This window comes from Endocarpon pusillum (genome assembly GCF_000464535.1).
Source record: "Endocarpon pusillum Z07020 unplaced genomic scaffold scaffold4993, whole genome shotgun sequence".
NCBI lineage: Eukaryota > Fungi > Ascomycota > Eurotiomycetes > Verrucariales > Verrucariaceae > Endocarpon > Endocarpon pusillum.
The window spans coordinates 578331-591174 of record NW_006916474.1 but is presented as its reverse complement, the minus strand read 5'-3'; the positions used below and the strand labels follow the sequence as shown (position 1 = coordinate 591174).

The 12844-nt window shown below is 49.9% G+C and overlaps 2 protein-coding genes across 2 annotated transcripts; one reads left to right on the top strand and one right to left on the bottom strand.

Moving 5' to 3' along the window:
* Positions 1-1611: 1611 nt before the first annotated feature.
* On the bottom strand, positions 1612-10228 carry EPUS_00422 (uncharacterized protein; the record flags this gene model as incomplete). The annotated part of the gene is made up of 14 exons (XM_007806078.1): positions 1612-1640; positions 1693-2497; positions 2548-2868; positions 2922-4782; positions 4826-4887; positions 4941-6608; positions 6659-7661; positions 7709-7862; positions 7915-8590; positions 8640-8690; positions 8749-9342; positions 9392-9660; positions 9711-9855; positions 9938-10228. 14 exons carry the CDS (start codon positions 10226-10228, stop codon positions 1612-1614), a joined length of 7929 nt encoding a protein of 2642 aa, XP_007804269.1.
* Positions 10229-11393: 1165 nt separating this feature from the next.
* EPUS_00421 (uncharacterized protein) lies at positions 11394-12240 on the top strand (the record flags this gene model as incomplete). The annotated part of the gene is made up of 3 exons (XM_007806077.1): positions 11394-11435; positions 11508-11526; positions 11597-12240. 3 exons carry the CDS (start codon positions 11394-11396, stop codon positions 12238-12240), a joined length of 705 nt encoding a protein of 234 aa, XP_007804268.1.
* Positions 12241-12844: the final 604 nt, after the last annotated feature.

Below are 12844 nucleotides of genomic sequence, written 5' to 3'. Positions count from 1 at the left end.
CACTTGATTTACGGCTCTTAACCATCTGAGAAGAACTTATATCAGCCAGCTATAAAGATGTATCATCATTATGGCTTCCCTAATCTTCTCTTACTCTCAATCTTACTGGACTCATGTCTATCAATTTCCCAATTTATTTGAATTTGGCCTCTCGCCATCGGATTACTGTAAGCATGGATGTCTAAAGGGAGAACCCATGCTCCTTTCATACAGCGGATGGAGGAACGGCTCTGCAATACCGTGCGCCCCATTACGCACCCGGCACTGTCTCAGGATTTTAAGTGTGCCAATTCACCCTGCTCGCTTCAGTCATTTGACCACATGGCCTCCCTTGCCCAATGTCTGAGTAGCACAGCCAGACGGAACCGTTGTCGGTGTCCTACCATCTACACTTGGAGTGCATATGCCGACGCCCACTTTGAACAATGCGACGATATCGAAATCCAGATCTTCGACCCCGGCCAGCTTTCTATTCCGCTACCATTATCCTACATATCCAACCCGGTGGGTATTACACCTCCTATCTATTCTTAAGCCTTCTGGCGCATCACTGCCGCCTGTTTCCAAATCTGGTATTACTCTCTTCCATTATCTACCGATATGGTACGCGACCACCGAAGTCTGTCAAGTGACGAGTGAAAATCTCTCTTTCTAATATAAACTTTGGACTGAAAAAGTTGGAAGGTTCCTGATCGAAGGAAATCTTGACACCAGCGTCGAGTCCTGCAAGCAAAGTCGAGGCGCTATCATGTCCGACGACAAAGGAATCAGGCTTTCACTCTAGCTCAGGGGTTGGCATATGCTCCATGGTCTCGTTGGGATCACTGCCACACCTTCGAATTACGTGCCCGAGACGGGTGACTCCTGGTACTGGCAGATACAGGCTTAGAAAGGGTGCCTATCGCTTGCGTGGTGTGTGTGGTAGGACAAGGACATACCAATCTCAACCGTTGTCATGGCTCTGAGTAGTAGTACCTGTAAGCAGCTTCGGGACATCCGCTCCAAGTCCTGCAGCTTATCATATAGCTTCATCAACAAGTACGCCTCGATGCCTAAAGCCTCAAGGGTGTGCTAGAATTCAAACAGCTAGTAGCCCGACCCAGCACACGTAGCACTGAAGCAAGTCGGAGCAAGCATCTGTAGCAAGAGCTTTTGAGCTGGACAGCATTGGAGATGAAGGATCGATTTTGTCGTCTCGATGCTGATATCGAGAACTTCTATCAAGCACCATTTCGAAAATTTGAAAGATGGACTCATGCGAGCTTGAATCGAGAAGTGTTCTTATCTAGAGTTCACGAACAATGCATCTCGAATGAAGTCATGGCTCCTACCAGTTCCGACTCCGATTTTCGATCTCGACTCTACTGTTCAGTGTGAGTAGCTTATTATATCTGCGGCATACCGATCGCTTGATTGATTGGGTGGGATAGACGGATCTGCGATTCTACGAGATGGCGCATATTGAGATGAGGGGTTGGTCGAATCCATGTAAGGCAAACACGAAGAAGGAAGAAGGAAGAAGGAAGAAAGGATGGAAGGATGGAAGAAGGAAGGAAGAAAAGAGGCAAGGGGAGATACTAAGGAGTTGGGTTGCATCCCTTGACTTCTTCATTAGTTGGTCCCAAGACCGACTTTTATCCCTGACTGTACGGAGCTAAGGCTTAAATCGACTCCTGCCTATAGCGTACTTACTCAAATTCACCATGCTCATGTTGCCCAAAATATCAAAGACGGCCACATCCGCCCCAATCTTCTTATCGAACCAGTTTCGCAGCTCCACCGCCACCAGTGAGTTCACCCCGTTCGCATGCACCGGCTTTTGGACATCCATCTCCCCAGCGGGCGTGCCCAGAATCTGTGACAATTTGGTGACAAGCCAGTCGGTGACTTGCTCCCCCGCTGCCTCCACCGACACGCACTGCTTGAGGACGGTGGCAAAGTCCGTCGTCTGCTTCTGGCTATCTGACCCGGCCACGTTGCCGCCGCCGCCGCCAATCAGCCGGAAGTGGCGGAAGAGCGGGCGCTGCATCCAGTGCGGGGTCTCGAGGCCTTTGGCTTCCATGGCGGCCGGGTGCTCGATGCCAACGATTATCTGGGACTCGGACGGTGGGAGAAGCGGCAGGGCCGGGGCGCAGTAGTAGTCTAGGAGGGCCAGGAACTCGGCGTGGGTGATTTCCATGAAGTAGCCCATGCGCCGGAGCGAGTCGAGCATCCCTTCTGTTTCTGCAACGACCCCTTCCGAGACCATCATGCCGAGATCAATAGAGACGGACTTTTCGCCCATGGCTGTTCGATAACGTGCCAAGGCGTCCTTGTAGGTATTTCCCGCGGAGTAGTTGGCTTGACTTGTTGCGCCGAGGATGCCGCCAATAGATGAGAGGAGGACGAAGAAGTCCATGCCATTAGGCAGCATCGAATGCAGATTCCACGATCCAACCACTTTGGGGCGCGTGCCGGTGGCGAAGTCGTCATAGGACATGTTATCGAATATGGCATCCTGCGACCTTAATTAGAGTAGCTCTGCAGACGTACAGTAGAAAAGCATACCCGGAGAACCATCGTGCACTGGATGCACCCACGAATCGGTGGCAGAGTCTGGGTGCATTCTGCGAGCACCTTTTTCAGGGACTCTGCTTGGGTAATATCGCACACCGGTGCTTCTACCCGAGCGCCCAGAGCGGCGACTTCACCCACAAGCTTCTTAGCAGAGTCACTGCGAGCCCCTGAACGAGAGAGGATGATCAAGTTTCGAGCTCCGCGGTCGACCATCCAGCGCGAGACACTGCGGCCCAATCCACCAAAGCCACCGGCAATCACATACGTCACGTTGGGATCAAAGTGGTAGGATGGCTTGTTCGCAACGAGGGCCTTGCACAGAGAGGTCAGCGTTTGAAGGTTGGGTTGCTGTATGGGAGACTTACAGTGACTGACTGCTTTGGGCTCAGGTCAATGACGACTTTGCCCATATTCTGAGCGTTCTGGAAAGATTGCAGCGCGTGTTCAAGATCGTCGGCTTGGAAAACTTTCAGCGGCTTCGCTGGTTGGATAACACCACTCTGGATCAATGAAGACGTCTGCTTGAACAGCTTCTGGAGCAACAAAGGGCGCTGACGTTGCATTTCGCAAAGATCTAAAGCAGTGTACGTGATGCATTTAGACGCTGCCCGTCGAGTCACCTTCGCGGATACCGCATCTGTGGCGAGTCCCAGATCAATCAATCGACCAAACGGAGCCAAGGCTTCTAGAGAGGAGTCGAAGTCATCGCCGGGCTCAAAATTCAGAACGACGTCCACACCGCGATAAGCAGTAACTTGCAAAATAGACTGTACCAAATGAGGATTCTTACTTGACAGAATATTGTGAAGGGGAAGATTGTAAGCCGCCCTTAACATCTCTGTTTTCTCCTCCGTACTCGTAGTAGCAATAACCTTGGCGCCGATGTGCCGTGCAATTTGGATTGCTGCTTGCCCAACCGCACCAGCCGCATGGTGTATTAGAACGACTTCACCCTCGAGGAGAGTTGCAACATTGACGAGAGCATGGAATGATATTAAGGTCGAGGTTGGTAGAGCCGCAGCATCACAGAATGACATCGATGGTGGAAAATATGCCGCGCACGACGCCCTGCATTTCAGCAACGTTCTGCACGCGCCAGGGCAGCTAACAAAAACCTTGTCACCAGGAGCGAATCCACTTTCTAGGCCAGCCTTCTTGATGACACCAGCACACTCGGAGAAAATTCTTTTGTCGTTCAGCTGCCCTGAGGCTATCTGATGATCTCGAGAGGTAATACCGGCAGCTCGAACTTCGATGACGACCTCATCAGATTCAAGTAGCTCGTCCTTGTCTGTGACTTCCTCGTAGACGATGCTGCTGATCATCCCAGGTCGCTTCAAGGTCGCTTTGAGAGGAACATGGTGATCCAGCTGCAGCGTTCGTTCTTGGTGCGAAGCTACGTTGGCCCCAATGAGCTTGTTCATACGCTGTGACTGTATGACTCGATTGATGTAGAGCACGCCATCTCTCTCCTCATATTCGGGCTCCATGTCATCCAAGGATGACTGCAGTGCATGCTTTATTACAGTAGACACAGCTGTGGGGCCATCCAGGCCTGTCTGGTAGTCGTCGTTGATGGTTAAACGACTGAACCTCAGCTTGGCGTTCTCGGACCGGAGGACGCGCGAAAGGCCATCTACCAAATGAAATTCTGGTCTGCGCGGCTTATGGGTATCTCTCACCACCCATACTATGTCTTTCGTCAACGACAATACCCCTTTGAGGAGGTCGAAGTCATCTCGGCCAAGAGTTGTAAGGAAGGAATCGTTGTATTCGACAAGGAAGACACAAAACGATCCACTTATAGCCCGATTCGATACAGCCTCGGCAAAGCTATAAATCATCGCCCGACAGTTCGGAACTGTCTCCAGCTGTTCTTTAAGGCGCTTGGCAAAATTCAATTGGGCTACTACAGAATTTGCGCCAATGACGATAGCCATCTCGGGAAATTTTAAGGCCTCCGGATCAGTCTGACCTGATGCCGTTGTAACAAGGATGCTCGTCTCGTGGCATTCAGGATCTTCAAAATCCCGAATCGAGAAGTCTATGCCGGTGAAACCATTATGGGTGAGAGACTTTGACAAGTCGTCCTCCAACCGATAAGGACTGAACGAGCCCGCCGAATCAGGATTGGTAGCTGACCACCAGCCAGGCAGGAGACCAAAGGCGAAATTCGTCCTCACATGATGTTGAACTGTGATTCCAAACAAGACTAGCTTGCCACCCCTATGTATTTCAGCACAATTCGTCATCGAATGTATTCACGTACGTTTTGAGAAGCCTCCTTATGTTCCGGAGCGCTTGCGTCAGATCAGAAGTCATATGAAGCACCTACAGTGGCAACAGTTAGCCCGGGAAAGAAACGTAGAGAAAGGAATACTCACATGCACCGCGACCACTAGATCATAAGAGAATTCCTCAAATCCTTGCGCTGCAGGTCCACTTGTGATATCCAGTATTTGGAAATGAATACGATGGCCGAAGCCAACGAGCTTCTCTTGGGCTTTAACTAGGAGGTCTGACGAAATATCGGTATAGTCATAGCGCAGCCATTGAGGATGTCCGTGAGCAGACAGGATGTTTGCGCATGTTAGAGTCGCATTTCCTCCATTTGCCCCAATCTCCAAGACTTTCATCGATGGGTTCTTGTAAGCGAGATTAGACAGAAAGACTTCAAATGGCTTCAGTGTATGCTGGCTTGCAAATTGATCATCGAAATAAGCGTTAACTAGCTCTCCACCGGATACCAGATCTTGCGGATCAGTTGCCCCAAGGATAAGGTGCAAAACATTCCGCCCTATAGTCACATAGAACTTGCCGATACCATTCGCGGTTTCTATTGCTTCCTCAAGGCCGGTTCTGTATTCCACCGACTCATATATTTTTAGCCATTCTGTCTGGGGGTTGGAGGGCTCTTCATTGTGAAAATGTCTAAGTTGTTGCCCCATCCATTCGATGTATTGTGTAATATGCGGTGTAATCGCTTCAACCGGGAATTGGCGCAAGGCCTCCAGTGTCTCTGTAATGTAATACCGTATTAGTAGTGAAAGTCGTCGATAGAAATGCACGGACGAATCGTCCTTAGGTCTTGCTTGTTCACAAAGTTGGGCTATTTGCTCATTGGTCAACAAGGAAATATCTGGCCGCCATACCATGTGACTCAATAAGGGCCTCTCTATAGCATCTAGATGCGGCAAAGCGCCTGAATAGGACACGAACGTGGTTTGATATCCTTCCATCACCGAAAACAACTCATTGCTGCCAGGTAATACAGCAATGACCGTAGATTCGGTTCCGCGGTACCCCTCGAAGCTCGATCTTGTAGTTGCCAGAAGGTGGGGCATCGAAGAAAACAAACTGTTGTTTGTATATACCAAAAGTTTTCTTATGTAGGAAGGTACCATGGTCGGAAGATCTTGGGTACCACCTCTGTTGAGCGCAGGGAAGACCAGTTGCATGAGACCGTCCAGAGCTGAAGGGTGTATGGTGTATGCCTCGACGTCGAGAGTTTTTGATCTGTCCCTAGAGCTACTTGGGAATGCTCGAATATCGGCGACAGCAGCTCCGGTCTTGCTAAACCGCACACGATCTAATGTCCGGAAAGTTGGTCCATAGTTGACACCATTGTCCCGTATGACATTGTAAAGTTGTTCCGTGCTAGCTTCTTCATTGCATGCTTCGATCACGCATGACAACTCCTGATGAAATGCTGAAGTAGGAGTCGAGGACACCTTTTCTGGATCCTCATTGCCGGTCTGCCGTTCACATTCAACTCTGATCTTGCCGTGGCAGTGCTCGACCCATTCTGAGCTGAACGAAAAAACTCTGAACTTATACCACGGCGCCGGACCCGCTTCTCTGTTCTTGGTGGTGGACAGAGACACTTGAGTTTCAACACCATTGCTACTGTCTGGAACTTGCAAGGCGTTGAGGAAGTATACGTCGCGTAAATCAAACTCAGCCACTTTGGTGCCACAGGCCGAAAGCTGTTTCACACCTTCGATAGCCATGGCCAGCATGGCTGCCCCTGGAAGTAGGCACTCCCCACTGATCTTCCTTGTTGTTAGTCCACAGAGCTTTACCGACAGGAGGCACCCCTTACTTGATGATCCTGCAACCATTGAAGCTTCTCTGAGCTAATGAAGTTGCGCCAACGCGCTTCAAAGGAATTTGAACTCGCAATCAAGCTTCCCAGCAGTTCGTGCCTGGCGTGCGATCGAAACCTAAATGCAGCGCTTGTTCTATCTTCGAACCAATGCTTCTGTGAGTGGTTAAATTGGTACTCTGGTAAATCAGTCATAACAGCTCGTTGCTTATCGCCAAGACCATTAGCTTTGAGCATGTCAATAGGGTGCCCTCGAGCCCACAGACGTCCAATGGCTTCCAGGATGCTTTTCGCCGCATCTTTTCGTCGGTGTAATGCCGAAAAGTAGCTTATACGATGCTCCGTACCAGTTTCTGCTAGGATCTCTTGCAGCGGGCGTTGGAGGGTCGAGTGTGGCCCTATCTCCATGAGCTCCTTGATGCCCGACAACGACTGTGACTTTGCGCCAAGATGTTTTCGAGCCGCTTTGCCCGATTGAACGCAAAGGAGTGATATAGCAGGGGCGAATTTGACCTGAGAGATCAGGTTATTCACCCAGTATTCAGAGTCACACAGCACACTTGGAGGAATAATGGTCCCAGTGACACTCGATATCATTGGCACTGAAGTATCCTTGCAGGGTTTCCTACCAAGATCCCTCAAGCTTTCGGAGTAGTCGGCCTTTATGGCGTCCATAAAAGTAGAATGATACGCGACATCGACGGGAAGCTTGTGAGCCAGATGTTGACTGTCCTTTAGCCATGAGTCAATGAGCTCGAGTTGATTTCTGTCGCCGGTTAGTGTGATGCTCTTTGGACTGTTGACACAACCAATCTGGACCTTGATTGTTGTAACATGGTCCTTTAGCCTGGTCAGGAATGGCTGAATATCGTCCTCACTCAAAGCCACAGCTAGCATTGCTTGGGAGGTCTGGTGCAATCTTGACAACCGTGCGGCCAAGCGCCCGCGATGAAACGCAAGCCTCATTGCTGTCTTGTCGCTTATTGCCCCTGCACAGTAACTGTTGCTATCAGTGGAGAATCTGTTACAGAAGTTGCCTGCACTTACGCAGCTGCTATTTCACCTGAAGAATGGCCCACCACAGCAGCCGGGACAACTCCAAATGTCCTGAGTAAGTCAACGATCGCAATTTGAAGCGCTGTTGAGAACGCCTGGCTATATTCCGGATCGTTAACGGTAGTGGCGGAATCGAATAGCAATTCTGAATGCGTTTAGCATTTCGAAGACATTGTGTCATGCCCTTGGTCACTTACCCTGGAGTGACCATCCACAACCTAAGTCATACAGGATCTGCTCGAGCCGAGCAAAGCGATCTCTGAAGAAAGCAAATGCGAGGAGCCCATTGCCCATTCTCGCGTATTGAGCACCTTGCCCAGTGAACACAAAAGCGATGGTCCCCGGCTCGCTTGAAGCTCTGATTGGTTTGGAGTGGGACCGTTCCAACGACTCGAGATCACGAGCGGATGTCGCAACGACGTAAGAACGCCAGGTATGTAGCGTACGCTTAGCTGCTAGAGTATAGACCATATCATCGAATGACGAATCCAGAGCACTTGGCCCTCGCTGTTTGAGAAACTGACTGTACGTGCCAAGCATATTCTTGATTCCAGCCTCATCAGCAGCGGACCAAATCAATACTCTTGGGATTGGTGGGTATTGACTTTGAGAAGCAAGCTGAATCGAGGACAGGTCTCCGTTTACTGCTCGCACGTGTCTCTCGGGAACTTGTCTTATGCTCTCGAGAGCCCCAGTTACCCCGCGGGCTTTTCCCTCTGCATTTTTATGATTCAATTTAGGGAAGGCGGTTGGTGGCTTCAGACGTATGTCTAAAGTCCGATGGTGGCCGTCGAGTCTGTGCTGTTCCAGATAATGCAATGCGTCGTCGACTATCACGACGGCGTTGGAGCCACCAAAACCAAATGAGTTGATCTTCTCCAGAGTCAGTACCCAGTGTTCCGGCAGACAGATGTCGACCTACACAAGCACGACGCAAACCGGGATCTGGCCATTGCATGGGTTGGGTGGGAAACTGGAGAAGCAGCGTGGTCAGCTATGTGCTTGTCAGAGGCTTTGGTATATGGCCTTACACAGATTCGAAGATGCCGAGTATCAATCATGGGATTAATCTTCTCGAGCCCAGTGTTGGGGAGGATGAGCCCTCTCTCCAGTGTCAAGATTGTCTTAATTAGGCCAGCTATCCCGCTACCTCCTTCCAGATGGCCGATGTTAGATTTTACAGCACCAACAAACAAGGGCTCTTCCTCAGAACGAAATGATCGAAAAGAATTTCCAATCGCCTTGGCTTCGGTCGGGTCACCAATTGCCGTCCCGGTTCCATGTGCCTCGAAGAATCTGACTGGACCCATTTCAAGTTTCGCTTTTGTAAAAGTATCTTGGATCAATGACTGTTGAGCCGCTCCGCTAGGCTGTGTAATTCCACCCGTTGTTCTGCCATCCTGATTTAAGCCAGTAGCTCGTATGACAGCTCTTATAGTGTCTCCATCTTTCAGCGCGTCCGATAGCTTCTTCAGTATCACAACGCCGAACCCATCGCCCCTGGCATAACCATTGGCTCTGTGATCGAAACTCCAACATCGGCTATCGGGAGATAAAAAACTCATATTCGACATTATAAGCATGAAGTTGGGGTGAAAGATGAGATTGCAACCGCCAACAAGAGCCTAAGGAGCGTAAGTTGAGCGGTACTGCAGAAGACTCCCGGTATCATACCATGCGAGAGGTACCATTCTGTAGATCCTGACAGGCAATATGCAGAGCGCTTAAGCTGCTAGAACAAGCGGAGTCCAGATTCATACTTGGGCCGCGGAAATCGAAAAACCAGCTAATGCGGTTTGCCAACATCGATCCTGACAAGCCCGTCGCTGCATACTGGGGAAGTTGCTCGGGATCCTGCAACAAAATGCTTTTGTAGTCATCCGTGAAAGTTGCAGTGTAAACAGATGTTTTACTGCCCGAGCACTTATCGATCGTGAGACCCGCTACACAGTATGAACCACCCGACCGTCCAAGCTGCCGAGTGCTCACTTACCATTCTCCAAGGCCCGATAAGACGTCTCCAACATTATTCGCTGCTGAGGATCCATGGCGGCGGCTTCGGCAGGTGTGACGGAGAAGAAGGTGGCATCGAATGCGCCTAGGTCCTCCTTTAAAAAGTGGCCACCTCGGAGAGGAAGCTAGAGGGATCGGTCAGTAAGGAACAGCCAGCATCTTGGGCGTACTCTTAGACAAGAGTAACCCAATGACCACAATACTTACCGTGCCAGGACCTGGGCTGTCACAATCATAGAACGCCTCTATGTTGAACCTGTCCTGCGGAAACTCGGTCATTGCGCATCGCCCTTCGTAGAGCATCTCCCAGAAAGAATCGGCCGATGTAGCTTCTTGGGGAAACTTGAGGGACAACCCAACGACAGCGATGGGCTCGGCCATGGTGTGCTCTGCATCATGCTTAGAACCATTGATCTCGCGCTTTGGAGTTTGGCTAGTCCGCTCTCCCACGTCATTCACGGCATGGCTGGCGCTGTTCTGAAAGTGTCCGATGGTCATAGCGATAGACCGGACAGCGTTCTCGCGATATCATGTACTCTCGAGGTAGACCGAGTCCATCAGTGATAACGGGCCAGACGAAGCAAAGCACCAAAGAGTAAGACTTGACATAGTTTACGGAACAGGCACCAGCACAATCGGACATGTCCTCTCTACACGGCCATGTTGGGACGGACGCGGTGTTTCACGGTGTTAAATCGGCCGAGATTTGTGATTTAGTACACTTGAGGAGTCAATTTTTCGAATAAATTGGTACAACCATACGGAGCGATTTCATTTAAGATTCTAATTATAAATAGTTAAATGAGTCAAGAACCTTCAACCAGTTTTATACATATTCTTGTTACAGAGACATGAATTATTATACTTTTGAACTGACTCGTATGTATCGTCCATCGTCAGTATCTATTACAAGAGCATTTCTATGCTGACAAACACTGCCGAAAGCTAGTGGTGCTAGTCAAAAGGACCAACTAGTAAGTAGTAGCACTATCACTAGTATTCTAGCCCAGCCACAATCAGGGATCTTGGCAGGTTGTTTGATGTTGGGAGAGCTTTACTAGCAGTCAATGACAATATGTGAGCCTCATATATAGTGGGGTTGGTTGTAATGGGTTCTGTTGTGATAGTTCTCAATGTAACAAGTGTATTTCTTTATCCCTTACTCCGACCACGTACGTGCTAGAGGATGTGGTCACAGGCGCAACCATGCTTACTGCGTGTCCCAGGCATGAATATTGTAGCTTGGCGCTGTATCTGGACTTCAACAAGGCAGCTGGTAGACGAGGAGCGCTAGACTTATAACGTTGTAGCTGTACCTTATCAAGTCGATTTTGTGGATGTCAACGGGAAAAGCTTCTGGAAAGTGTGATGGCGATCCACTAAATTTTAGTTGTTCTTAGCATCGAGCTACGGATACTCATTCCTGATACCGGATAGTATGACGCGTATCGCGGGGCTATATCACGGACATCATGCCACCGGGAAGGTGAGTCACCATGGCGTTTCTAGTCGAATTGGTCAACAACCCTGTCGTTGAGCCTTCCCTCCTGCGCACAAGTATAATCGACTACTCCTTTGCACAGCCCTCGTCCAGGATGCCAACCTTTGGTCTTAGAACAAGGTAGTTATTTAGGGATGCCGAGCCCTCCCTATTCGAACAAATATGCGTTTCCTCTGTTTGCATGGCCTGGGAACCAATACTGATGTACGTATCTGCGCTGAGTCAGTGTCCCAGCAATTGATTGCGAGCGCGGCTGATTCAACTCATGGAGGTTAGGTCCTCAAGGCTCAAACGGGTATGTGGGAACACACCAGAATAGGAAAAATTCGTTGGGGGCCCAGCATGCTAAGATGGGAGTTGCATAGCATCGCTCCGTTATCGTCTGGGCGATGACGAGCATGAATACGACTTTGTGGACGGCTCGCTGCCTTGGCCGCCGGCGCCTGGCATCCAGGAGGTCTTCGGCAAGCACGTGGACTGCTACTCCTATTTCGATGGTGAGGGGCGCTCTGCCTCCAGCATTCTGGACGCAGTAACCGACTTAGCGGATTATGTTACATCGAATGGACCATATGATGGAGTCATTGGCTTCTCGCAGGGTGCGGTCTTGGCAGCAACCCTTATTATCGCTGTCGAGTCAAACTTGACTATCAGAACAGCGGACACGGCTGTCGGACCATTGGGTCGCAGCCCACCCTTCCAGTGTGCTATTTTCCTGTGTGGTGGGCTTCCCTTCGATGTGTCTGCTTTGCAAGAGGGTACAGTCGTCCAGCTCACTCCACAGCCGGATAAAAAAGCTCTGATGCATCTCCCTGTGGTCAACTGCTGGGCGCACAACGACATGGACTATCCCGGGATGGGCCCACCACTGTCACAGCTCTGCTCGGCAGCGGATAATCTGGAAGTAGTGCATAGCGCTGGGCATGGCGTGCCCTCGGAAGGACCAGACCTGGAGAGATTGCTTGTAGCTGTTACTGCAATCCTAAACCGCGTGTCGAAAGGGGAATAAAGCCCGAGACAGGGTGAACTACGTACTACTACAGTATCAGGCGGAATTTTTGTATCCCCCTGGGTGAGAACGCTAGTATTCGTAAATAACTCACTACACCCAATTGAGTATAAACGTCCACCCATTGTCTCTGAATTTGAGTTTGCATTCCCTTGGCATCTATAACTGCTTGATATCTTGCCTGCATCGACTGAAGCAGCTCCTTAAGATTATCAGAAGGTACAGCATTTCACGCAGCTCTGACAGCTAGTCATAGCTTGTAGAACGTGCAGAACGCGTGGAATTCGCAAGATATTCGTATGACACGTGCAGGATGAGCGTGCCGAAATAGCGACAGGGATTCTGATAAGGATGTGTATGTAAAGAGGGCGTTCAGTAAGAAATTATGACTAGAGGGGATACCAAGAAGTCGGCTTGATACCGTAGTACGGTATCATGTTGAAGTATTTGTCCCTCAAAACAGCTACTTTACATAACTATTAAGAAGACCATGAGTTAGCTGTACTGAAATAAGCCAATCCTGTGGGTACTGACAAGAGAGCTTCGAGAAAATGTGGTGGCAGCGTAAATGTTACTAGGCATGCTTAACACCGTGCTACGGTGT